The sequence below is a fragment of the Brugia malayi genome (assembly GCF_000002995.4).
Source record: "Brugia malayi strain FR3 genome assembly, contig: Bm_v4_Chr2_contig_001, whole genome shotgun sequence".
NCBI lineage: Eukaryota > Metazoa > Nematoda > Chromadorea > Rhabditida > Onchocercidae > Brugia > Brugia malayi.
Window position 1 is genome coordinate 9,795,969 of NW_025062476.1, and position 27,162 is coordinate 9,823,130.

The window sequence follows — 27,162 nt, forward strand, 5'->3', positions numbered from 1 at the left end:
AATAACATTGGATAAACTTAAACCAGAATTGAACATAATACATTTTCTGATATTTTCCCAATCTCATTTCGTCAGAAAGTAAATTTCAAATTGTAGGGTTACCAAGTAAAATAAATGAAAAATGATAAAAACTAACAAAGCAAAATCATAAAAACTGATAACGAAATCCTATGTCGTTAAAACAATTTAGCTTCCACAGCATCATATCATAGCTTTAAAAGTGGAATAAAAATGGTATAATGTCATTTTAAAGATACAATTTTTATATTACACCGCATTATTTACAAGTTAATGCAATTAAATCCCATTCATTTGCCGTATTGTTCATTTCATATCCAATAATATAGCAATTTCTTCATGCTCACACCGGAGCCTTAGCTTCTTTTCCACTAGTGCATCCAGTAATTTCTCATGCTCACCAGCACTGACGTCTTTGTAATCCATAATGAGTGATTTAGACCATGGACATTCAGTATATGCTAGGTAGAACACCTTCAAAAAACAATATATATTCAACAATAAAGTTTAATTCAAGAAATTTTTACAATTAAAAAGCATCATTTTAGTACCACCAAAAATAAGTGATAAAGAAGAAACAGAAAATTTGTAACTAAGTTTATGGAGAACTGTAAGACTAACTCATAGATATAGATTAGAATAATTTTACGATAAAAAATATTAATATCAATCTAGAAAGTGGAAGAACCTCGCGTGCACGTGGAATGTCTTTCCGTTCATTCTCGATAAGCAGTAATAATCGCCAAAAAACATCATCACGGTGACCGATACGCTCACTTGACTTTTTCACAGCTGCTCTAAGACGATGCAGCTCAGGCGATTGGAAATCATTTGTCTCTAGCAACATTCTGTGCCGGAATAACTCAAGGTATACAGAACCAAAAGCAAGGCAGTAATTTGTGTGCCAATCTAAAATGAATTAAATTCACTTTAGGCATGTAAGGTAACTACATTTTCAATAATTTCTAAAACTGTAATCAAACAATGCATGTTGCGAACCATTAAAGGTCCACACTAAAAATGTTCACTATACATGTTAACTGACCGACCTACTGAGAGAAAAAACTATATTTCGAAATCAAATTTGGAAATGCATGGGAAAAAGCAACCTTATGATAAAAAAAGAAAACGATGAAATAAAGAAGATAACGTTGATCAAAGGAAGATTTAACGTAGAAATTCCTTTTGTTCCATGTTATGATTAAATATCATAATAAGAAAATCAGAGAAAAATATAAACGTTTAAAGTGAAGGATGAAATTTTCAATTTGTCCAGACTTACGTCAGGATAAAATTCAGAAACTAAACTTGGAGACTGAGAAAGCTAGATTGTTCATTTCTCTATTAAAACATGAACAGATATACTATATGGGTACTGAAAACTGCCGACGCCTAATGTTAAATTATTTCATTTAATCAACTCGATATCTGCTACTTCAAGACAAAAATATCATTCGAAAATAAAATCATACCTTCCACATCATTTTCTAGGAATCTTCTTAAATGTATGACACGTGTTCCTACAGCACAACAGTCTATATAAGTCTTCAAAAAAGATATCTCTGTTGGAAATTTTTGATAAGCCATTATAGATGCTTCTACTAACAAGCGTTGAGGTTCACATGGATTACTGGTGACATGCATTCGCAACAGTTCCAGATATTTTCTCTAGAATTTCAGCATTAATTCCTAAATAGACGAGCTGGTTAAACCGTGCCAGATCAGGTTTTCAATAAAAAAAGTTTACTAATGATAAATATTAAAATATATATATAATAATTAAATCCCTCAGATAATGCTTTATCGATTACTTTATCGAGCTATTTTCCTGCTTTTAAAAACATAGCTTTTATATTTAGTATTTTACAAAAATGCCCCTATTACCAGATCATGCCAACATTCGCCTTGCTTAATAAAAATAAAGGTAATTTTGATCTTAGACAAAAACGAACAGTAAATCTGCGTTGTGAAGTATTCATGATGCCAGATAAAGTTGCGTAGCATTTTTTCAAATTGTGTACTCGTTTGCTATTATCAGCATAATAATATGCAAAAAGAAGAGTCAGTGACGCCACGAGATCAACTACAGAGCCTTCCCATGTTTCGCCCGTGTATTTAGCTGTCAGAAGATTATGGAGACGAATGTTGACTTTTTTTTCAATCTTTTCTGCATCTGTTGTCTGAAATTATACAGTGTTTTAAGAAATTTTAAATGAAGATTATACATCAACTGTACATTATCTGCTTAATTTTACATTCATACATTCATGAAAACATCTCAGTTCTCAGCGCACTATTAAAAGCAGTAACTAATATAACTAATGCATCACTTTTAGTATGCCAAGCACAGTTATTCACCATATTTTGTCAATCTGCATAGACCACGAAACAAGTTTCATTAAGAACGGCTACCAATTAAAGAACAGTGACGAAACAGATTCTAATTTGGCTATAGTAATAACTACAGAACAAATCGAAATCACATTAAAAACAGTTACTGAGTTAGAAAATGCTCTAAACAATAATTCAAAAGCAATTGCAATCTAGTAACACTTTTCAAATTTAAAATTACCACATCAACCATAGGTTTTCCTTCACATATGAAACTCGCAATGAGGCGCCGCTTCTCGGTTTCGTCATCAGTTGCAGATATATATACAATAGCCATACGAAGTAGCGAAATTGCTCGTACCTTTTCACCTTCACCCCACATATTTGTCATGAGGAATTTATTAGCACAAACTTTTGCTACGTTTTTTTCTCCCAACTCATACATCTAAACAACACAGACTATCAAATAAGTCCACTTTCTCACTAAATAAACGCTACTATTATGCTCTTGCCTTTTTTCTAAAATTCTACTCATATGCATTTAATTTCTGAGATAAAGAATTGAAGCCTAACCAAAAATACATCCAAAAAAACATACTTTTTCTGCAAATGTTGCCATCAGCGAGACATTGTTAACATTGTTGTTCATATTGCATATACTTTTCGCTTCGTCTCGAAATTTCTTCAAACGTACTTTTTCATTCAACTCACCATCCATTTTAAGGAAATTAAGATATCTAAATCAATTATCAAAGAATCAAAAGAGCATACAAAAGCAAATAAAACATATCAAAGGTATGTAAGAGCAAATAAAACATTCTTTGATATTATTAGTAAATGAAAGAAAAGATTTCGAACTCCCAGAAATGATTTTAGCGATATTAAAAGCGACAAAATTATTTCCACCAGTAAGCTTTGAATTTGTCACTCATTGTATAACCACTGTTATTTAGAAAAGTGAAGAAAAAGTAGAAAAAATTGAAAACTGAGAATATACAGCAAGATGAACTAGCAACTGGGATGAATTTGAAAATATAACAATTCTGATAATGAATAATTATAAAGCATACGTAATAAGTTGTGATGACAGCAATAAATCACGTTTCTCTTCCATGTAATTGGAAGCCAGCTCGAAAAATCTGCTTACTGATTTTTCAAAATTCCTCAAGAACAGAGAAAGATCAGGAAAAATGGCAAACTCATGCATAATGTTAGCTGGTAAAGTTGAGTCCTGAAATGATAGAAGAAAGTTTCGAAATGAAAGAGAATGTCGTCAAGGGAAATCGGAATTCCAAAGAATAAATTCAATGCTTCCTCTTCTAGAAAAGTTTAAAAGCTACTAAGGTGAGCAACGAATATTTACTGCATATCAAATTCCACATGTGATATGCTTCGCGCATCAAATAACAAAAGAGATCAAAATTCATTCGTGCCTCATTTTAGTGCTACTAAAGTTTTACTGGTATATTGTTTAGATTGTACTGATCAAAATTCAATCTCTCTCTGATTTAGTACACAAAGCATATCACATGTGAAAACTGATATACAATAAATAGTCGATGCTCACCTTAATATGTAAGCTTTTCTTGAATGCCAGCATACTGACATTTAAATAATTTTTGCGAAATGGAATTGAAAAGAAAACCATAAACCATGAGTCATTTAATGTTACTAAAGATCACTGCAGATATTCGCATACCCGACCATATATCAGTGCTCCAAATTCTTCTAAAATGCTGCAGAAAAGATCGAACATAACAGAAGGACTAAGCACATACAATACATCCTCAACATCTTGAAATGTCACAACTCGTTCTCTGTCATCAAACTGTAATTATCATAAAATAAAAAAGCAAAGAAAAAAACCATTAGCTGTTGCAATAACATCAGACATCTATGTGAAGCATACCGTCGCGCCTAAATCTCTGATCGGCCTCCACTGATACTGCGTTCGTAGACGTTCTACTTCTATCCAGACAAGATGACAAGGTAACTTTAAACCATTTGAGCCAACTCTGTTACATAATTCAGTCTCCTTTTTGTCATATTCCAACTGTTCCTCTTCGCACATCGACAGATCTGTTTTTACCATTCCTTTCTTTAAGTGTTCTAATGATTTCGCCCATCCTAAAGTTAAGAGTGGAGGTTAAAAGTCTTAACATCGTCGAATATTAGAAGTTTGAGAATGAAAGCAGAAGTAAAATTGAAAACCTTCTGCGCCTTCATCGCCGATACGAGCGATTCCACTATCCCAGAAAGCTTCGAAAAGTTTTCGTTTATCTTCCAACTTCGCATTTCTAAATGATTCTGGAACACATAAGTTAAATTCGCAAATAGCTTGAGCCGTCCCAATTGCCTGAAATATCGATTTATCAGAAAGAAAACAGTAGTGTAAACTTATACTTTACTTTTCCTCTTCACGACTTTCTTTGTAAACAAGTTGAAAAAAATAATGAAAAACATAAGGAAAACTGATTCACCATAAAAACATAAAAATTAAGAAAATTATTTCTGAGAAGAAATCTGAAAAGTAGAATTGCTCATAAAACACTAAGTTACCTTTTCAATATGTCCACATTTCCACAGAAGACGTATTCTACGAAGGATCACAGATGCCATGAATTGTTCAGTGTTCGGCAGTGCCTTGTGTGACAACAATTTACCGTTCCGTATTTCATCAAGTTTTTCCAAACATACTTTCATCTTTATACACTAAAACATTGGTTAGAAAAGTATGATAATTAAAAAAAATCTCTAAAATTGAGCTGGCTAAATGAAGAAAATAACGACGTGAAAATAAGGGTGATTAACATCAGATAAAAAAAGAAAACAATCGTTACATTTCCCTAATTATATGAAAAAAAAAAATATATATATATACTTTAAGCTCAATTCAATAAAGGTTTTTCCAGAATCATCTGTATGCAAACCTGATTAGCAAGATTGAACCGTCTCGTGTCATTCTCCAAAAGATCAAGTACGCCTTTCCACATTTCTGGATCATTGACATGTCTGAACTCCACCTGACAAGTGTTTGTAAACAGAATATTGAAAGTAATTATTGATAAGCAGCAATATATTAATTACACAGTGCAACAAAAGTTATTTAAAAGTAAGAAATATAATCAAGATAAAAAGCTAACATCTCTAATTTCGCGATTTAAGACATTCTCTTCCCATAAATGCATTCCAATTTTTAGCCGCTCTAGTTTGAGTTTCACGCAGTTGAAATTAAAAGAAACAGCCTGCAAGTAGTTTTAGTGCTTGCAATAACACCGATTTTTAAAGGAATAAATGTAGCATGAGCAAAATATTCATTACAACACACATAAATTCCCATCAATAAAACTAAGATTAAACATTGCTATTCGTAAATAGCAGCAAAGACATAAAACATTCCATTACCTTGTCCAAAATGCTCATTTTTCGTTCAAAGAGCTCACGATTCGTAAGCCGCTCATCCCTCGTCTTTTTATTTTCCAGAGTGTCTTGCGCCAAAAACACTTCATCCTTAAAAAAACTTAATCACATCAGAGCAGTTACTGTGATATTTAGAGAAATGCGAAAATAGCATGTGAAGAGCAACCAACCAATAAATTCATTTAACGAAAAAAGACATATAAAATGATAATCCCCACCTGAACTGCCAAGAATTTCAACCACAATTCAATATTATATCGGTCTTTTCCTAATTCCGCATTATACTTTCGACTTCTTGCTTCTGCAGTGGCCTCAATCAAAGATCTTCCACCTTGAATTGCTTTACACTTTTCCAAGCTCAAATTTCCACTCTCATCCTTAATTTTTGAAATAAAAATAACAAAAACATGAAAAATGCAGAAATTATATCATTATATAACAAAATTGCATTACCTTCAAATCATCTTCTGACAAAGCAAATTTAGAGAGCTCAATGTAATCTGTGAAAGGTTTTAGTTCTTTTGTCCTCCATAACCGTTCTGGTTCTTCTTTCCAGGTCTTCCTAACTTTATCGCTGAAGTATCTTTGGAAGTTATCCTTCTTCTCAGAAGTACCAAAACGAAACCTATAAACAGAAAATGTGACATGTAACTCTTGTAAACAGAATGAATAAGAAATTACCTTTATGAATTTAGATGAAGTAGATAGAAAACGACAATATTAGAAATAACTAGATAATTCAAGATTCTCAAATTTAATTCAACAGCTCTGCGTTCAGTTTCTCTTCCTTGTTAATAAATTGCCTAATGAATAAGCAAAGAATCATAATTTGAAGGTAATTATTCTAATACTTACCTTTCAAGAACTTCGTTACCACCAAGGACTTTCTTCAATAAAAATTCATACTGTGCTACGTCACTTTTGTATAAAGACTCGTAATGCACATTAGAACGATCACCTTTTAAATCCATCACCATGAATGATCTCGCGTTGGACGGATCGAACTTTATCATAAAACTCCACCGATGGTTTGCCTAAACTTTTTTCGGTTTACCAAAAAAAAATTGGATGTGTGACTCATAACAATCTGACACCAACTTTTATTTTTGAAGATTAAGTCAGGTGATTTTGAATTGAATCACTGGAAATCAAAGAAATAAGAGGAAAATTATTTAACAGATACTATTTATTATGTAGATGCTATCTTTGAGTAAATTGTCAAAAACATATATACGTCATGTCTGACATCATCATACCATCTTTCCCAGTATGCATTTTAACAGAGTAAATAAATTCAATAACGATATTGTATTAGTTGAAACGATAACTAAAAGGGATTACATCAAAGTGAAGACAATTAGCTCTAAAACTAACACATAGTATTTGCGGAACTGAAAGTCGCGCATTATATTTATCTTCGCTTAAATTCGAACTGGTACTGTCTCTGGATGAATTTGATGACTTGGAAGATGAAGATGATGAAGTGGACCGTCTGCGTCGTTTCTTCGTCTTCTTTTCTTTTGATGAGCGTTTTAGCTTCCTTTTTTCTTTAATATTTACAACAGACATGAAGTCTAAAGGTACTTCGATATCACTTTCATCATCAGAATTGATGCCGACCATCTGTAAAATAGCAGAAACATATTTGATTTACAATTCACGTAGCATATCTGCATTCCACATGTTGGTAGCTGAAGTAGTCACTGTCTATAAATCATCTGCAGTAAGATGGTGGGTTGGTTATTCGGTTGTAATTAACACCTGATGAATACAGTAAAACCTTAATTTGCCTATTATGAATCGTCCTTTTAATACATTAGCTCTTTCACGAATTTGCAAGAGACCAAAATGACAATTACTTTGATAGAATGCTGCGATAACAACCGTTCTCGTTCAAGCTTTTTTTTTCGTTTTGCTTTTCTTTCCTGACGTTCGCATCTCTGTTGTTCCTTATTTTCACATTTTTTCTTTGATCTAGAAGCAAACGAACCAAAACGACCACTGAAATCGTTTTCTTCATCGAGTGGAGCAATATGACGTGGAGGAGAATCCCGATCATATGCCGGAAACATTGTCCTGTAAATAATTGATAAATGCCGACAACTAGCTTACCGCTTACTGTCGATCATAATTTTCGAAACTTAAAACTTTGTTTGAAGAAATATGATAAATCGAAGGAACATTTCCAACTGTAGCTAATGATACAGCCTTTCCTGTCCCCCTTGTTTCCATTACATCAACAACGTACACAATACAATCAATCACCTATAAAAATATGAGCAATTGAAAAAAAAAAAAAAACTTTCTCTGTCGAAATCCTTATTTTGCAGTAAATATTGCGTCTTAGAAAATCATTTTAGAAACAGATTAACATGAAGTACAACATGAAATACTGAAAACTTCGGCACTTCTAAGATTTGTATCTTCCAACCGTGAGAGTATAAAAAGTCTCACGAATAGTGTGAATCATGATAAAAAGTTATGAAACGATAGCGAAACAGGACAGTCTAAGAACTATGACGTACAGTGAACACATGCTAAGGTGGAAATCGTGTAAGAGCGTTAGGTAAATCAGTGAACTTACCCCATTTAATCGGTTTATAAAAAAGAAAAATAGGTATATGTATAAAAATAAGTGCACCTTCTAAAAATATCTAAAACCTATACCATCGTCTTCTTAGCTCAGAATAGGCTCTTCCCCGTACCCTCCCCATATCCTTCGTGATAACAACCCAAGAGAGAAGTAATCCTTCCACAGTGAACAAATGCACCACCGCCTCGCCTCAACCACCAGGCCTTTTTTGTTATTAGGTGGCCCGAAAGGAAAACCCTTGAATTGCCCATCCTATGCTAACATAATTAGTTTATGGCAAAAAGTTAAATCCTAATGTCAAGAAAAATGCATATCAATTTCATTCAACATTCCTAAATACAATAATTTTGGAATAATACATACAAAAAATACATACACGCACATACGTACATAGAAAAGAAAAACCCGTCATGGTCCACCATTGTTTACCAGTTCCAGTTCATTCGCTGTGTAAATAAATTGGCTAATATATATAAATAAAATTGATGTTATCAAGTCATACTTCTCCTTCTGTTTTTAAAAAGTTACAGTCATAAAAGTATATCATTTCTTTCATCTTTGTGGATTTTGCTTTTTTTTTCCCGATTATTATGTGTTATTGGTTTATAAATTCATCCAAGAAGATGTTAGAATTGTACAGTTTGGTAGTACTGGAATTTTGAAATAAGTTTATGATATGATATCGAAATCAGGAAATTGATTTCTTGAGTTTTTGTCGCTGCAACACTTGCGCAAGTAGTGCAATTGTGACACTTTCATTTACTGCTTGTGGTACCAAATTCTTTTCCAGCATTTCATGTTCTTGCTTCCTAAGCAGGCCACTGAATTGCATTTTCTTGAGTACCTGCACAAAAAGAGTACATTGATTATATCTTGTAATTTATGGCAAATATTCTGCGGCAATTAAGACATCTTTAAAATGATCAGTCTTTGTCTATCAGTTATCTGTCATCTTAATAAATATAAATAAATAAATGGATTTGGCAGATTGTGTGAAAGGCTGCCATCTTAATACGGATAAAGTTTGAAATTTTAGTTCTCAAAAAAAAAAAAAAGACTTTTTCGAGGAGTTCTTTATCCATTGGTAAATCACAAACTGCTTTCCTCAAATTTGCAGCAATTTCTTTTTCTGTCATTGATATATCTTCGTCCAACAACTTATTAAACGCTTCCTAAATTAATAAGCAGACTAGATCAAACATTACAGACTCGAATTCCTTGAATTTTCTTAAAAACCAACATTTACTATATATGATATTAGCATATTTTATTTAAAATATCCGAAACAATATGAATAAATTCTTTCATTCCTAATCAAAAACTGATTACTGTTTTCTGTTCATCTATCCCATAAATCTCGAGAATAGTTCGAATCTGTACAAGTCCATCAACATATGATCGCTCCTGTGACTTATTTGCTTCATTATCTTCTGTTTCAGGGCTAAAATTTAATTTAACTCCCAACGGAGAAGTTTTTGCACATGCATAGTAGGAAAATAAAGTTTCTTCTGTTGCTTTCTTAATGGAAGAAGCTAGCAGTTTAAAATAAAATGCGATGTGCATCTGAGAAATTTAAAAAAAAAATTTATTACTGGCGGTTGAGGTTTCAATAAAACGTATTTTCATGTAGCATCGTAATTGTTATACACTGAATGCATGCGATTTTGTTAAAGTTAAAGCATTGAAAGATAACATGTTTTCAATTCAAAAATATGAAAAATTTCGGGATAATTATTTAAGAGAACTAATTTGTTCAAGAAAAGGAATGTACTTCATATAAACAGGAGATCCGGTCATTGTCGCTTTTCTGCTATCTACCACTTGTTCGGACTCCTGAATACTTAGAAGTAAAATGAATTAGGCTTATATTCTAGAAACAGTTTTCAGCCACAAGCTGTTTTTTCAAATCAAATTGTAGACGCTTAGATTGAAAAAAAAAAAAAAAAAAAACAAAAGTAATCATACTTGTTTAAATTTCATTTTCCTCTCTAACTCTTCATCAGGAGTCCTGAAACGTCCTAGTTAATTCAACAATTATTTTTCGAATAATGAGTAATAATTCTAATGATTTCCTGAATTCGTGGTACCATACCTGGAATTTGCATCTTGATCACTACAACTTATTGAAGCACTTGTTGAGGACAGGACCACATTTGATGGGCTACTCTCACCCATCACTTTTTTCTCCTTGATTTTATTCGACATCACCGTTACTGCTGGTTCCTCTGACGATTCTGATTAGGTTTAAATTGTTACTTTTCAGTCTATTTTGTTGCCTACAACCGTTGTTACTGTTAACTCCTTTACAGCTGTTGTAATTTCTAATTTAGACAATGATATCATCATACCTCGTCTCTGAGCAGCATCATTATTTGACTCTTCGATTTTCTTCATTCCATGTGAAATTCGTTTCGGCGTTGTCATATCATTTACTTTATGCTTTTTCTGAATGAAAACATATGTGATTTCCCTTTTTATATCTATGCATCATTTTCAGGTATCGCTGCTGAGTTTTATTTTAACGTTATGCTTTTTGGACTTAACGTCCATTTTTATTCTAACCATTTTCTGTTGTGATTGTTTCTCGATTGCTGCCATTTGTTCTTTTTCCTCACCAGTGGGACTGTCTTTTTGATCGGTTTGTTGGATATTATCGTCAGATTGTTCTTTTTCTGTAAGTGACACAGCAGTTACAAGGAATTGAAATATTCGATTTCACCGGAGAAGAAACCGTTATATCTGGAGGGGTTGAAATGTCCGTTACTGGTGTTATTGGCGAAGTGAATGAAGTCAAATTGTTACCTGATAATGCTGCAAAGATAGAAATGGATCTCTTTGTAACTTCCGATGATTTGTCCTCTCTTCTCTGATCTTCTTGAGTCTCCCTTTCACGCTTTCTCTTTCCCATCTTTCTCCTGGAGCTTAATTTTTCCTGAGTTTCCATTTCTTTGTTCTCCTTTTCACTTCCTGATTTCAAGATTTCATCCACTCGTTTCATTTTTTTATGAAAATTAAGTTTCTCATTACTTTTAGATTTTCTTATGCCTCTTCCTCTCATTTTTTCCTTCTCTTCCTCCAATTTAATTTTCTTATTATTAATTTCATTTTCATCCTTTCCTTTATGAATATGATGACTTTTCACTTTTTTTGCTTTACGCTTCTTTATTTTACACTGCTCACGCATACTTTTCGAAGTATTTTTGCCTTTTTTGGCTTTCTTCTTATTTCTAATTCTTTCAGATTCATAAAGATCTCCAGAAAGCTTCTTTGTTTTTCTTTCTTTACTTTTAATCTTTTTTCTCTTTTTTTTTTTTGCTGATTCGCTGATACTTTCTGATTGTTTTCCAGATATACTTCTGTCTTTTTCCTTCAGAACCACATCCCTCATTCTGATCTTCTGCGACGACTTTCGACATTTAACAGAAGATTTTAAATCCCTACCTTTTTTCCCACATAATTTTTTCGCCTTCTTTTTCTTTTCCTTCTTTTCTGATCCAGTGATACTTTCCGAATCTGTGCCGGAACCGTTTAAGCTCTTCTCTTTCACAGTCGTTCTTTTTGCTTTATTTGCGCCCGAAGTTTTTTCAGTTTTTGCTAATTCCTTTTCTGACTTTTTCTTCTTTGTTCTATCTTTTCTTAATTTATTGACTCTTTTTGAATCTTTCACTGAACTACTTTTAGAATTCAACTCAACAAGTTTTTTTATGCCTTGCTTAAATGTATTTGCTACTTCCGTTTTCGTTGTCTTATCGATTGCTGGATCTGGTTTTTCATCAATCCCTTCCGCTATTTCTGAATCGATTGATTTCTCCTTAATGCCTAAAAATTAAAAAAAAAAAAGAAATCATAATTGTTGACATCATTATATTTAAGATAGCCTGAAAAAGTTGAGTAATTCACAATGGAAATCCTAGTTTGAGGAGCAGACGGTTTGCAGTTCATATAAATGCTATCTAATTCGCAAAGTTAAATACGATATCAAAGCTCCATAATTGTTTCATATCCTCGGATACAAAACTACTATAAATGCATTGGATACACTAAAGAATACAGTGTTTAATAAGGAGATGAAATTCTACACATTTGTTTCCCTTCACAACCTGTTCCATGATGCCTTTTGTTGTGTTTCTGTTTTGGATCATTTCTTGTTGAACTAGCATCTGTTTTATTTTTTTTCTTCCTGATCAAATTACCACTTATATTTTTCGATTTGCTGTGCTTTGTTTCAGGTTCGTGAGGAGATTCTTCTGAATGATTATTTGTTGTAGGTAACTCTGACTTCCCGTTTGACTCTGACTTCCCGTTTGTTGTCATTTGATCCGGTGGAACCTTGTTCCTGCTTTTGTCTACATCTAGAATTCCTTCTTGTTTCACTTCTGCCTTCTTCACATCTTTAAGTTTTTTCCATGTTTCATATTTTCTGTTCCCGGAGCTTTTATAATTATAGTTCAGATTACGGTGTTTCCTTTTCTGTCTTTTACGCTTCTTATCTGCATCTACAGAGATCCTAGAAACTAAAGAATCTTCATATATGGGTGCAAAATTGCAAAATTGATGTTGAGATCAAATATTATGAGAACAAGATACACATTTAACTGCAACCCTAAGAAAATACGCAATTTTTCAAGCAATAATACCATCCTTTTAATTTTAATTATGCAAGCATGATTCTGAATATGTTGAGCAGAATCATGTGACTGTTTTAGAAGCTACTGTATGGTCCAGTTGACAGTGGATCATATTTCAACGTCACTCAATTCATTACACTTTTTGATTGCACAGTAACATAACCGTTGACAACAGCGGTTGAAAAAAGTCACCTCAAGAGCTTCAATTTCATAGACTATTGGCCATTTCATGATGCACTATGAAGACGCAAAAAACTGTGATTAGAAGTATTGTAATAGAAAGTGCACTGTTATCAGAGAGAGAGAGAGAGAGAGAGAGAGACTGCATGTATTCGTACAGTTTTGTCTAGCTTGCTTGAAATTCGAACTGACTAGTTTGCTATTTTAGATAGCAGTCACTCTTAATATCAAATACCTCTTCGATTCATCACTTTTGTATTTGTTAGTCGGTCTCGTTATTCTTGTTACATTCTTTAGTGACGAAGCGTTTTTTGGTGAGAAATTGATATCTTTTGAATCCATTTACGATATAATCTGTGACTACAAATTCAAATATTCTTGATAGATTGAAATACAAAAAAGCACGGAAAATTTAATGGCATAGAAAACCTAATGTGGGATCTACTTGTTTTTTTTAACCTGAGCAACGAAGCATGTAAACAGATTTAGACTGACATTTCGATCCTCTTTTAATGAAATCTCACTTCACTATGTAAATCCCAAATGTATGTCATAAATCCAGAAATTCACAAACCTGTTTAGTGCTCAAGAACCGTAATTTCATTAATGAATGAGGTAAACGAAATAAGAATGAGCCGTAACACCGGCCGTTCATCAGATTGCTTAATTACAAATTAATGGAGAATCTAATATTTCCTGCCTTTATTGCTGAAAAAATGGCCAACAATTTGCTCTAACACCGGATAAAATATGACTGCATCTCCACGCAAAACAACTAGCAGATGGATTCTCAGCTGCTTCAGTCTTAATGTTGAAGTAATTTGAAAAACTTTTAACATTAGCTAGAACGATTAAACACTTCAATAGACGATGCTGGAATATTAATTTCAAAGTTTGAGAAAGTTTACAATTCTGTCACTGGTTCACAAATATCTTGCAAACTAATTAGATCCATGAATATCACTAACTGTGAGTAATGTCAGATAGAATTTAGTAACTTCAAACAAACTGTTTTATGCTCACATAAGCAACACTGATTCTAGAACATTTTTGCACACAAATTCCTGTCCATTGGGAAAATTGTCCACCAATACAAGTTTTTTTTTCTACGAGATTACAACCTCAAAATTTAAACATTATCTAAAAAGCTTTCGACTAGAAAGTTTTATGCGAAATATAAGCAGTTCATTTGGCAGATATTAAAATAACCACAAGATTTTAAGCAATAAGTTTTGGAGCAAACTACTTCAATTGCAGGAGCACATATAAATGCATTCGAACTGTTAACGAAAGTTTCCAATCAGTCAACGTTCGACCGATCTCCTAGCTTTACCAGACACTTAAAGCAGTGAAATAAACAAAACGCAGGCAAAAATAATACGTAAAGTGAATAAAAAAAAATGAAAGCATCAGTCGGAACATATATACAATGGACGATTACCCAAACCCCACTCATTGGCACACAATTTCACATTTGAATTATACAATTAGTTTTCCAACAGTGCGAGTTTCGAGAAGATTCTACCTGAAAATCCTACCATTTCCCATCACAGTTTGATTAAACTCTGCTGACAGATTACCTTTATATGAAAAGGGGTCATAAATGCTACTTTGTCAAAGATGACGCAGAATAGCAGATCACCATTTGATATAAATACTTTCCAAACAATAGCAATATTCGGAAATTTTTTATATAAAAGAAGCTGTATCTACTGTATTTTCACCGGTATGAAACAAGAGATCTGTATTGTAAAGAATGTGCAGTAAAGGACTTTCTATTAAATAATAACTGGAGTAAGCATAAAGAAACATTTCACAAAATCTTGAGAAGGTTGGAAAAAACAAGAAGTTTTTTAAAGAAAAAAAAGTGCTGTTTCGCAAATCCTATTGTTAACCTTACCTACGACGACTCCTGGTATTTGTGATTTATAATTTATACATTCATCTCAATTGCTTAACAAAATAGGAAACATTACATTTGATAATTTCAAAAACTGAAGAGGAGTGGAATACATGAATACATATCGAAAGATCAACATTGCATTTGATAGATCTTGCACCGTTTTTAAGATAATTCACTCAGAATGTCTTCCTATGTAGCACTTTCTTCCCTTCGTCTTCATATTCCTTTTTGCTAACCCACATCTTCTTGAAAGTATCAAGACTGGCTAGAATTGAACCTCCTATCCATGTACCGTACAACCGCTCCTGCGGTGCAGATATCCGAATCTTCACGTCTTTTGGTGCCAAACGACGCGTCTGTAATCAACGAGATTTTTATTCCAAGAATTTCACTAAAAAGAAAAATTAATCCTGCTGAACAAAATACTGATGAATGAAGTAGTACATGCTTGGCAAAACTTACTTCAGCTAATAATCGATCCCCAAATCCAGCGAACATGGTTGATCCACCACTTAATACAATATTACTATACAGATTTTTCCGCAGATCTATTTCACAACGCTGAAAAAAAAAAAGAAAAAAGGATTTTATATTCAGTAAAATGAAATAAAGATTTCCTTCTAAACACTGCAATATTCAATCTCTTTCATCCTGTTTGTCTAACATTTGGTATAAATCGAGCAGTAAACTTAGAGCTACCCAAGAAATTTTCTGAAGACAAACTACTATTAACTAAAATTTCAAAGTTTAGAAATAAAATATAACCTTGATCTCTTATTACGTTCATTTACGATTACTGCGATGCAACTATACTGCATTCAAAAAAAAAAAAAGAAAATAGTATAAGGCGTGAAATCACTGCTAAGGTATATTCGAAAAAAGCTACCGATTTCTAAATTTCATGAGTTCTTATATTTTCCTTCATTTTCAAGATAGTTATTTCACTTCATTAAAGGCAGTAGCATTACTCAAATTACAAACTTAACACTGTATAACATTGAAGAATTGATACAAAAATTAACGATTATGTTGAAGCGCATACTCTAATGGACAAATCGAGAGCATTTGCAATGCCTGGCCATTCCTCGCCAATAATGTCTGGCCGAAACAGTATCTCAGCAGCACGAAATCTTGCTGGTCCAATTTCAAGTGTCGAACCATCGGGCAGTTTATAAGCGGTCTGAATTAGGAAAACACTGAAGTCGCTAAATGATTAATCCAGTGTTGCAAAAACCATACTTAAAGATAACTATCCTAACAACTACTAGAATAATAGGCAAAATGAAACGTACTTTCTCGCTTTCGCTACTTTCTTCTTTTGCAGCATTTGTAGCAATGTAACACATTTTTTCCTTAATTTCCCGTACAATTTCAAATTCTGATGAACGATGAAAGTTAGCTCCTTCTTTGCGAAGTAAGAGACGAAGATATCTGGTCACGTCTCGTCCTGCGACATCCATTCTCTCAATTCTAGATTTTACATACTTACCCTTAGAACGTTAGAAATAAGACATTACTGAAGATAATAAAAAACGATTACCAATAATATTAAGAATAGTTTAACGAGAAGTCACAGTCATAGATAAGATTAAGTTTATTTTAGGATGTTATTATTAAGATTATTTCAGGATATATCATATTATTAAGCCTTATTTCAGTTCAGGATGTTAGAATACGTTACAGTACACTTCAAAGTTCTTTCTTTAAAAAGGATACTATAAAAACTACAAAAGTACTATGACTTGTGTAAGCGACTTAATCGCATATTCCACTATCTGTTTCTCAACTCATGACACAAATCGCTTTAATATATTTGCTAGTTGATCCGCTGAGAAAAGAGAACTATTGAAGCTCTACAGAATAAATCGAAAACTGATCCAGAAAAAACAAACCCGTGCTGTATAGCAAAACCCTCAAAGATAGGTACAACATGTGTAACACCATCTCCTGAGTCTAAAACGACACCTGTTGTACGACCTGTTGAATAAAGCGAAAGCACAGCTTGCATTTGGATGTGCAGTGCAGGTATATTAAAAGTTTCGAAGAAAATTTCAGCTGATTTTTCTCGGTTTTTAAGTGGATTAAGAGGTGCTTCTGTAAGCAACACTGGATGTTCTTCTGGGAATATCTGAAATTGTAAAAGCACTGTGAACATGACCAACCAGATTCACCAACAAAACAGCGCTTTGTTCAGAACAAAGAAGGACAATGTAAAGATTGAAATATGAAAAATTAACATACCTGCAACTGATCTTTACTATAAATATACTGCCATACGCGTTCCATGTCATTCCAATCCGTTACTATGCCATGCTCCATTGGATATTTCAACGACAGCAGTCCTCGATACTCTTGTGCTTTCGGACCTAAATGAGTTTTACAAAAATTGGAGAAAGCAAGAGCTAACAGCAAAAAGCAAATCTGCAAACCGTTGACAGTAAAACTGACCATAAGCGGCAGCAATTATATTTTATATAAGAAAACGAAAAAAATTTACCTATGAACAAGTCACCCTCCAGAGCACCAGCCATTACTCTTGTATGCTTTGGTCGTCCAACAAAATTAGCAAAACGACACTTTGGCGTCTGGTCACCAGCAAACCCAGCCTTTATTACCCCAGACCCATTATCGATAACAACTGGTTGATTTGCTATTACATCATAGGAATCCATGGCTTAACCTGCCGAAAGACTTTGGAATATTAAATATTAGCAAACAAATTTTCTTTCTCACACGTTTAATTGATAAAACGACCAAATAAGCTAGATTTCATATACCAACGACATTCAGAGTTATCATGACATTTAAGTGAAGTCAAATATATAATATCAATACTGCATTTCAACTCTCTTCTGGCAGAACAGTTTGACTGTGAGAAAACTTTAAATCCAACTAAGTCACTTCTTTAACTGTCTACTTGTTAAAATAATGCACATATGGTTATCGACATTAGTACGGTAAAATACAAAACGATTATTTTCCTCTGTTTTTGAACACTGGATAAAAGGTATATAAACACAAATGGTTGAGAGCTATAGCTCTAATTAGTTGTACAATGTTGTAATCAATGTTAACAAAATTTATTCCGTAGCAAGTGGTAAAAATCAAAACAATTCGATAACAGTCTTTCATTTAGTCAAAACAGGACAAAAGAATATATTGCGGTTTTATTAACCTCCTTTCTTCTTCGACACACCAACAGTGCGACCTTTTCTACCTGTTGTCTTAGTGTGCTGTCCGCGTACACGAAGTCCCCAATAGTGTCGAAGCCCTTAAAATATCATGACAATTAAATCAGATAAAAAAATCTTCAAACCAATGACAATCCCCTTATAAGATTTGTAAAGTCGCCAATTTTCACTGCCATCAATTCATTTCATGAAGAGACATGTTGGTATACTAAATAGACTTAAGCTAAAATCTGTTTAACCAAAGAACTACGCGTCTTATTTCAAAGAATGACTATGTTTTTCTTCAAGGCTAACAAACCTTGACATGATCTCAACCTCCAAAGAAAATCACCTTTCTTTTTCTACATGTAATTGTCTCAACAAACAGATGATCTGATAAATATATCTGTACCTCTGTGCAGACGAATTTTCTTCAGTCTTTCTAAATCTTCACGAAGCTTATTATCAAGCGATGTAGACAACATCTGAAAACAAGCATGAAATTTGTCAGAAAACACACTTAATAAAGAAATAGCCACAGCCTGTAATTTTTTTTTTAAACCCTCAATTTTAAAAATTGAAAAGTAGCGGCAACCTGAGAATACTTCCCATCCTTGATATCCTTCTGCCTGTTCAGAAACCAATTCGGGATTTTATATTGGCTGGGATTTTGCATTACTTGTTGCAATTTCTCCAGATCTTCTTCCGATAGTTCGCCAGCACGTCGATTAATATCAATATCAGCTTTTCGGCAAACAACAAATGCAAAACGTCTGCCGACACCCTAAAGCCACCACATTTTATGCAAGTCACAACACATATCATTTCATGCAAGTTTAAACGAAGATTGTTTACCGAAGTCGTCAACGTATCTGACGGTCTTATACATTGCCCTATGACAGCTATTCGATCAAGCCAGAAACAAACTTGTAAACAAATCCACAATAAAATTTACCTTAATAGCAGTGAGTGCGAATGGTACTTTCCTGTTGCCATCGATATTCGTGTTCATAACACGATGAATATGTTGAAACTTCTCCGGTATTATTAACGACATCCTGCACCTTTCTCTTCCGTTCCTGCAACACAGTAGCAATCATTAGCATCACATCACATCTCGAGAAGAACAAAACCAACTTCCACCATCACCAACTCATCCCACAAATTCCTACGGTTTGTAAACCATTGCTTTACAAAATATCCAGCTACCACCTTAAATCACAACGACGACTCTACGGTGAAAACATTCGTACCACCAATTACTGGGCTGATATGCACAAACGACTGTTGGAGAAAGTCTGTAGTTGAAGGGTGAATTATTGGTTTGTAATTAAATTTACTACACTCTATGGTGCTGAAGTTTCTTTTTTAAATGAGATAACATCTCAATGTCAAAAGACAACAACTCAACAAGTTGCATTACATCAACCAACAAACAAGTAACTTTACCGAAGTCTGAGAAATACTGGATTCATATGTTTGCCAGAACGAGAAAAAAGGTCCTACTCACATGGAGGGAATATCTCGATATTTAGAAAAATAACAAACTTGTCAGAGCACCATCACCACACCTGCAATTACTGCTCATGTTAATGTGTGGACAATACCTGACACTGTTCTTGCTGTGAAATTTGACATCCTCAACCTTCTTACACTTGCGTCATGTCCCTTGAAACTGTGGCCGTTAGATAGTTGCGCGGGTAAGAGAAGTTGTAAAGGATGTGCTCCATGAATTCATGCAAATAAGTGGATTAACACTGAACATAAAAAATGACTATTGTCTGGTGTAAGACGACCGAATCAGATGAACATCACGTAATTTCGCGTATGATCTAGTAACTGAAATTCATTTGAAAATGATGAGAAGTTAATTTCAGGTGATGATCCAGCTTTTGTGGTTTACAGCAATTTTCACAACAGTTTCAGCGATATACGAAGATCAAATTGGCAAATTCGACTGGTTAGATTCGTAAATAATGGGTTGTCTTGAGGGTCCACTTTTTGCCTTCTAGCTTTGACTTATGTGTTGAATAAGTAAGCATTATTTTCTGGCTTGAAGAGTTTTCGAAAACTAAAAAAAAATTCTGAAGTAGCTGTAATTCAGGCATAGTGAATATGTCGGTTGTGCTCGGGAGCTGTATATGGAACAGCTGAAGGGTACGAAATTACCACATATTTTCGTTTCAACGGAAGCCGATATGATCGCATCATTGAAAGCATCGACTGGACAGATAGGTAATGTTTTATACATTATTCATTGACGATGGAAATGCTGGGATGTAGGAATTTAGCTCTGACTTTTTGTAACTTCTTGCAATGAAAGCTTTTTGGAGACAGTGAATGTAGTGCAGTTCTATGATATTGGCAAGTATAATGGATGGTGATGTTGATAAGAGAGAATGCATATACATTTCTTGAAATATATGATAACAGTAGGTAAACGTGTGGGCAGGAAGGGATATCGATAAATACAGAACAGTAAGTGTTTTTTCATCCTCTAATTGTTGAATTGTTACAGCTTGGAGACAACAGCTGGAACATTCATCTACGCTTCAATTGTCATTCTCATCAGCTGCATGTAATTTTTCATATTTACTATGGTATTTCAAACTTTGTTAAGTATTTAATTGCGTTTCGTTTTTAGATATTTTCGACACCTTTTTTACCAAAAGTAATTTTCAGCATTAATAATAGTAACAAAAGATAATGGAGTGGTGCGAGCATGGAATCGAGACAGCGGAGTTTTGGTATGGGAAACTCAAATTCAGCAAATTACACCTAGGTAATAAACGACTGAACAAAATATGAAACGACATAAACGTTCAGAAAATGAGAGTGATTTTCTAAAATGTTGGTATTGAGAATATTTAACATTTTAGCTTCGCTGTAAGGTGTGCCAGGGAAGAAATATTCTAAAAGCTAAAAGGTAGGGAAGAACAGCATATAACAAACATTTTTTATAGCTGGAAGAAGACGGAAACATTAATATCAAATGGAAACGTATTCATCTTGAGAGGTGCTCACATAACTGCACTTTTTCTTGGTAGTGGTCAGCTAAAGTGGGCAACGAGTTCAGGCAACATAAAGTAGGTATTAATGCCTAATTTCAGTTTCAATGTTTTGGCTTGTTTGATTCAAAATGATTCAGAACGCTTTTCGCTATTAGTTTCGAATAAATATACCTAAGTTACAGAGTTTCATTTAAAACCATTTTGAAATTCTTTTCATATCTACATAAGGTTGGTCATTAAATTGCCCCATTACCTTTTGAGTACTTTTCAAATTATAGATAGCATAATAATGGGATATTCTAGGAGCTACATTGGTTCAATACTAGAACCACAGTCACAGACACTTACTGTAGTTGGAGGTGTGGATGGAGCAGAACTAGCAGTTATTCAGATTGATGTAAGGAATGGTGCTATTGTAAAAGTCCGAAATCTCAGTGCAAGCTGGTTCAATCAGGAAAGGTAAACAATGGTTAAAAAATTTTTTTATTATCGAAAACTCATTGAGTTGTTCAAAAGTAGGTTAAAATGGAATACCAGTTTAAAATATCGATAAATGACACCAAATATAATTTAGTGAAAACACACAGATATGTTAAAAATGTACCTTTCTAGTCAGTGAAAAGATCACATTTTTCTCAACTAAGAAATCATTAGGAATGAACTCATAAATCATTCATATCGCAGCAGAAGTTCTTTTCAGATGCGTTTTGTCTAATATGTTGTTACAATGTTTTGATAACAAAGGCTTCTATGTTACCGATTTATCGTTGGATCCCCTTAGCGTGCATCACACTTCGCTTCAATCTGTAGTTCAAATTCCCAATTTAAACATAGGAGGAGTAATGATTGTATACACTCTCACGAATACTTATGTTTATCATATTAATTTGCCAGAACCACCAGTGCTGCTTTTAAAACTGGAGAAGGTAAATATTCCAAATTTATTTTAAGAGGAAAGAACAATTTGATACTAAATATACGAATTATTACCTCAATCATCTTGAACTTTAGTGAAATTCATTGTTATTTTCAGGTTGAAGCAGCTTCTTCACATGTGACTACTAATGGACAAAGCCTTTTCGCTGTTGCAACATCCACAAATAACATTGTCGTTTATGATGCTGCGAATGGGGAGCAGCTATTCACGGGAAGTATTCCAGAAAAAGATCCAGCTCCCATAAAACTCTTTTCTTTTATCGGAACATCAATAGAATTCGAATTTGCCGTTGTTCTTGAAGATTGTAGATTTATTTATCTTGTTGGCTCATCAAACCAACTTACAAAAGAATGGGTCAGACATGAAGCGTTAAGTACCATCACTTCAGTCGAAATGATCGATTTACCTTTGTCCGAAGCACAAGCTGATATCGAGTCGGAATTTGCTTCGGATGGTGGTTTGTTTAATTTGAATTTGTTTAGTGAGGTGTTCAGTTTCCATTCTTTTTTCTTATATTTGTTAAAGTTTCCCAAAAAGCTGGAAATTTTTTCTAAAAATTTTATCGGAAGTTCTTTAGTTTTCAGTCTTAATTTGCTTGACACATTAGTTTTGTAAATTAATTTGCTAGGTTACAAGTTGCTCTTTTTAACAGCTTCTTGTCTTTATCTTTACATAAAATAGGAAACTAAAAAACCAAGTATCTTGCTTCAGTGCCTCATCTTATTAAGACGTGAAATGAAGTTATCCTCATATTGAAGCTTTCTTTATTATATGATAGTCAAGCTGTTCCGATGAAAATTCTGAAAAGTTCAGAACCTAAATTTTACTTGTCTTCTGCAGGTACCATAATGGAGTCATTAATGCGGCGTCTAAGGAGTCAGGTAGACCAGTTTCGTCGTGCTTGTATTGGTGCCATAAATCAGATTTTTTCATCAAATTTTTTATCATTTCGTTCAAAATCATTTGCTGATTGGATAGCTTCTCTTCGATTCTCCACTAAAAGCACGCGTAAAAAGGACCTGCCGTGTGAGCGGGACTATTTTAATTTGCGAAAGATTATTGTGGCTTCAACACTGAAATCTATTGTTTACGGTGAATGTTGTTTAACTGCGATCAATTGCATCACAAGGGAAAAGAAAAAAGAAAAAAGAAAAAAAAAAAAAAAACATAACAAGGCGCATCACTCGTCACTTCCTTATTATCTTTATTCAGTACCTAGTTACTTATCAGTAGAGAAGTCTTTGTTGCAGGTATTGATAGTAGTGACGGAACAATTTTGTGGTATATTTATTTGGGCAGAAATATTAAGCCATTACTTGGCTCATTGGGAAAGGAAAAAATTCCTCTCTTTATACAACGTACCACAGCTCATTATCATTTTTATCCACAAGCTACCGTTGTTGCTAGTGATAAGGTCGGATTTTACCAATGATTTTATAATTTAAATGTTCTTTATTCAGTTAAATGAGTGATAGCGTAGAAACCATCGCGTTTTTTTTTTTTTTTCTTTTTAATTTAATTTTCATATTTCAGTTGGACAAAAATTTGTTTTGCATAAGATTTATTGTGTTTCAGAGATCAGAACACGCAGTTTTGATATCTTTTAATCCCATGACGGGGTCTTTAATTGAACGGAAAAACTTCTTCACTTCCATCAAGCGTATTGAAATTCTTCCATACTCGAATGCTCAGACACACATTTATCACCTCATCATGCTTGACGATAGAAACAAAGTATGTTTTATTTGTGCGTGAATTAAACTGTTCGAATTGTTTTATGTTTTATTATAAAAATCATGACTTTATGGAACTCGAATAAATTTTGGATCCAGTCTTATTTCCCTAGTTATTTCAGGTCATGTTGTATCCGGAAAATATGGATGCACAGGAACAGCAAGTTCCGCTGCATTTCTTCAACTTTAATGTTTCTGGTAATTTAGAAGGTCTTGTCTTGAATGTTTCTCGTAAAAAACTTTCATCAACTTGGAAAGTGAATCTTTCTTTAAGAAATGAACAAAGGATTGTAGCCGTTGTTTCCAAACCATCTTACCGTGAGTTATTTCACTTTTTTGCATCTAAATTAAATCTTATGTATTTAGAAACTAAATCTTATGAATAATCTTTTTTAGTATTGATTGTCACATTTACAGAGAAAGTTCACAGTGCTGGAAGAGTATTGGGTAACCGTTCAGTATTATATAAATATGCAAATCCAAACCTGGTTGCTATTGCAGTACTTGATTCCACTCATTCGGTTTTACAAATTTATCTTATTGATGCGGTCTCAGGTTACATCGTATACAGTGGTAAACAAAATAAAGTAAATATATTTAAATCTTTTAAAATAGATTTCTGCATTTATGTTTACCAAATACAAAGTCAATTACCAAAAAATACAAAGTTTGCAGTATTTGGTACTTCCACTGCAAATGATTTTGTTAAGAAATAAAGAATTTCAGAAGAATAAAAAATTTTAAAGTCTTCATCACATACGCTGTAGTTTGTATTCTAATGAAATGGAAGAATTTTTTAATTTTGCAGCAGTCACTAGGTGTACTGCAATGAAGCCATCATCACATAAACGTAAAGCTGTAAAATAAAAGTTTTACAGATAACTGGTCCAATTCATTTGGTCCATTGTGAAAATTGGCTAGCTTATTCATATTGGAGCGAGAAAGGTCGTCGTGTGGAAGTAGCTGTAGTAGAGTTGTATGAAGGTCTTGAACAGACTGATGCCTTTCATTATAATTCACTTGTGCATACTTTAGCAGCAAAAGTTACAGCTCTTTCTCAAGCTTATATATTTCCTCAGGGGGTGGCAGCATTGGGCGTTACAGAAACTGGTTAGTGGTTTTATGAATTTTGCCAATTTCGTATTTTTTTAATCAAATTTTTAAGAACTAAAGTCAAAATTTTAATGTAACTTTTATATGAATTAATTTGTTCTTATAATTTAGAGCTAGGATTGTCAACAAGATCCTTATTGGTAGCAATGCCATTTGGTGCTATATATGTAATTTCTAAGCGTCTGTTGGATGCTCGTCGTCCATTGGAAATGACGCAAGAACTAGCCGAAGAAATGCTTCTTCCATATCGACCAGAATTACCAATTGCTTCTGAAGATTTCATCAATTATAATCAAAGTATACACGGTATTCGCGGCTTTAAAACCTCGTAAGTTATTTCTCATGCAACATAATCTCCCAACTAGTGATCGAAAGTTATACGTTCGTGACAGGATTTGTCAAACTGTTTTACTGTTTCATTGTTTTACTTGTTTCAGCTCGATTAAATAGTTCTTGGCATTTCGTGTAGAAAAGAAATAAAATGTTTTGAATGTGAAATTTTGAATCATGTATACTCTTTTCCTTATGATATCCTAACTTCTATTAAGTTTCTCTGATATTGGCTTGACCTGACCAACTGCATCATTAAGATGGTATGTATCAAAATTTTCAGTGTAACTCAATCTTCATTAATTTCAGACCTTCTGGTTTGGAATCAACAAGTTTAATGCTGGCTTATGGTACTGATCTCTTTTTTACTCAACTGACTCCATCTGGAACTTTTGACATATTAAAGGATGATTTTGATCACTTGCTTATCAGTATTGTCCTATTAACTTTAGTAATTGGAAGTTTGCTTTGCAAAAGATTAGGCAAAAACAATAGTCTGAAGCAGGCTTGGCAGTGATGGCTGCTTTATTACTTTATGTGGTGCATGAATCAAATTTCAAATTACATTCTTGGAATGAGAAATGAAGATTTTCAAACGCAGAATAAGAAATTTTCTTTCTAAAAAGAGCTGCAAATACTATAATTGGCTCCCCACTTCTCATTTACGTTGCTAGTTATTAATTTTTTATTTTATTTCTTTCACTGAGTCTTTATTTTTTTGTTTAATGATTTTATCAAGACAAGTTTTTTATCAAGATTTTATCCTATTCTCGCTACCACTTCATTCCTTTACAAAGTTGGATTCTTATCAAAGATTAAATCTCTTGAAGTATGGGATTGAATAATTTTGGCATTCTGTAATTCTTTCTAGTTTTTTCAGTAAAAAAGTTAACTGGGAAATATTTGCTGGTCACACAATCTGATAATTATATCTCACTGTAATGCGGGTACACATTGTATAATTATATGTTGTTGTTGATGCAGCAGGCTATGTCATCTTACATTCTTGATATTGTCAACTACCAAGTTTTATTCTGTTCTTTGATGGTATATTCTATGACGATAGAATTTTTTGTATTTATTTCGATGTTCAAAAGTAATAAATTACCTCGAGTAATATAACAACATATAGTAGTTAAGAAGACACCTAGGATTATAATCGGTGAAAGTCAAGCTTTCCCATTTTTACCACATCATGCCTTGGATCAGATAGATAGCATTGTATCACTAGATAATCTAATGATTCTGCTGATCCTTTTGTTTGCATTGCACTATTAGGTTTTCTCAGTTTTGGTTTAGTTACTTTTCTGCAATTTGATATTTGTCAAGTTTTGTGGAATAAGCACATTTCAAGAAAATCATAATTCGTTTCCCCCAAACCCTTTTATTTCGCTTATTAGACTGTTACGTATTCATTTAATTATAAAATGGGAAACTTTTAATTAATATAAAAAGTTCAACAGTTCATTTGGTAGGACTCTGGAATTTCAAGGATTCAAATAAGTTAAATTTCTGCTTCTGCAAGAATGCAATAACTACATTAATGATAACAAGATCATGGGAGTATGAAGTTGTAAGATGGTTTTTAAATCATCTTTAATATCAGTAGTTCATCATCATATACGAACCAAGCAAATTGAAGTTAGACGTAATAGCTCTGGATTTTAGTTTCTACTTTGAAAGAATTTATTATTTTGTTTTAATTTTTGAGCAGAGAAAAGGAAAAACAGCGGTTCTTATCAAAACGATAAATTAAGTGTCGAATAGAATGAGACATAATCTGTTTACAAGCAAC

The 27,162-nt window shown here is 33.3% G+C and overlaps 5 protein-coding genes across 6 annotated transcripts; 1 reads left to right on the forward strand and 4 right to left on the reverse strand.

The window, feature by feature from the left end:
* Window positions 1–324: 324 nt before the first annotated feature.
* Bm11236 (Uncharacterized protein) lies at window positions 325–7,841 on the reverse strand (the record flags this gene model as incomplete). Its single annotated transcript, XM_001900812.2, has 19 exons — window positions 325–492; window positions 707–927; window positions 1,491–1,686; window positions 1,971–2,198; window positions 2,591–2,794; window positions 2,948–3,086; window positions 3,420–3,580; window positions 4,049–4,177; window positions 4,259–4,476; window positions 4,561–4,705; window positions 4,909–5,061; window positions 5,280–5,372; window positions 5,493–5,594; window positions 5,755–5,859; window positions 5,988–6,146; window positions 6,223–6,394; window positions 6,625–6,803; window positions 7,144–7,392; window positions 7,629–7,841. The coding sequence occupies 19 exons, from the start codon at window positions 7,839–7,841 to the stop codon at window positions 325–327; spliced, it is 3,234 nt and encodes a 1,077-aa protein (XP_001900847.2).
* Window positions 7,842–9,050: 1,209 nt separating this feature from the next.
* Window positions 9,051–13,512, reverse strand: Bm9815 (Uncharacterized protein; the record flags this gene model as incomplete). Of its 2 annotated transcripts, none has more annotated exons than XM_043079100.1 (11): window positions 9,051–9,206; window positions 9,421–9,534; window positions 9,692–9,803; window positions 10,134–10,195; window positions 10,328–10,370; window positions 10,455–10,587; window positions 10,711–10,807; window positions 10,925–11,034; window positions 11,165–12,181; window positions 12,463–12,869; window positions 13,406–13,512. In XM_043079100.1, the coding sequence occupies 11 exons, from the start codon at window positions 13,510–13,512 to the stop codon at window positions 9,051–9,053; spliced, it is 2,358 nt and encodes a 785-aa protein (XP_042935034.1). The 2 variants fall into 2 exon arrangements, with proteins under 2 accessions (XP_042935034.1, XP_042935033.1); XM_043079099.1 differs by having other exon boundaries at window positions 10,455–10,596.
* Window positions 13,513–15,249: 1,737 nt separating this feature from the next.
* On the reverse strand, window positions 15,250–17,745 carry Bma-arp-1 (Beta-centractin, putative; the record flags this gene model as incomplete). Its single annotated transcript, XM_001900810.1, has 7 exons — window positions 15,250–15,429; window positions 15,536–15,634; window positions 16,116–16,253; window positions 16,366–16,543; window positions 16,966–17,201; window positions 17,315–17,439; window positions 17,571–17,745. The coding sequence occupies 7 exons, from the start codon at window positions 17,743–17,745 to the stop codon at window positions 15,250–15,252; spliced, it is 1,131 nt and encodes a 376-aa protein (XP_001900845.1).
* Window positions 17,746–18,243: 498 nt separating this feature from the next.
* Window positions 18,244–19,300, reverse strand: Bma-rps-18 (40S ribosomal protein S18, putative; the record flags this gene model as incomplete). Its single annotated transcript, XM_001900809.1, has 4 exons — window positions 18,244–18,344; window positions 18,656–18,728; window positions 18,839–19,027; window positions 19,199–19,300. 4 exons carry the CDS (start codon window positions 19,298–19,300, stop codon window positions 18,244–18,246), a joined length of 465 nt encoding a protein of 154 aa, XP_001900844.1.
* Window positions 19,301–20,123: 823 nt separating this feature from the next.
* Bma-emc-1 (PQQ enzyme repeat family protein) lies at window positions 20,124–25,884 on the forward strand (the record flags this gene model as incomplete). Its single annotated transcript, XM_001900808.2, has 16 exons — window positions 20,124–20,203; window positions 20,348–20,478; window positions 20,762–20,821; window positions 20,926–21,025; window positions 21,207–21,329; window positions 21,558–21,713; window positions 21,955–22,180; window positions 22,288–22,648; window positions 23,032–23,283; window positions 23,442–23,605; window positions 23,767–23,925; window positions 24,047–24,242; window positions 24,342–24,511; window positions 24,803–25,034; window positions 25,149–25,365; window positions 25,677–25,884. The coding sequence occupies 16 exons, from the start codon at window positions 20,124–20,126 to the stop codon at window positions 25,882–25,884; spliced, it is 2,835 nt and encodes a 944-aa protein (XP_001900843.2).
* Window positions 25,885–27,162: the final 1,278 nt, after the last annotated feature.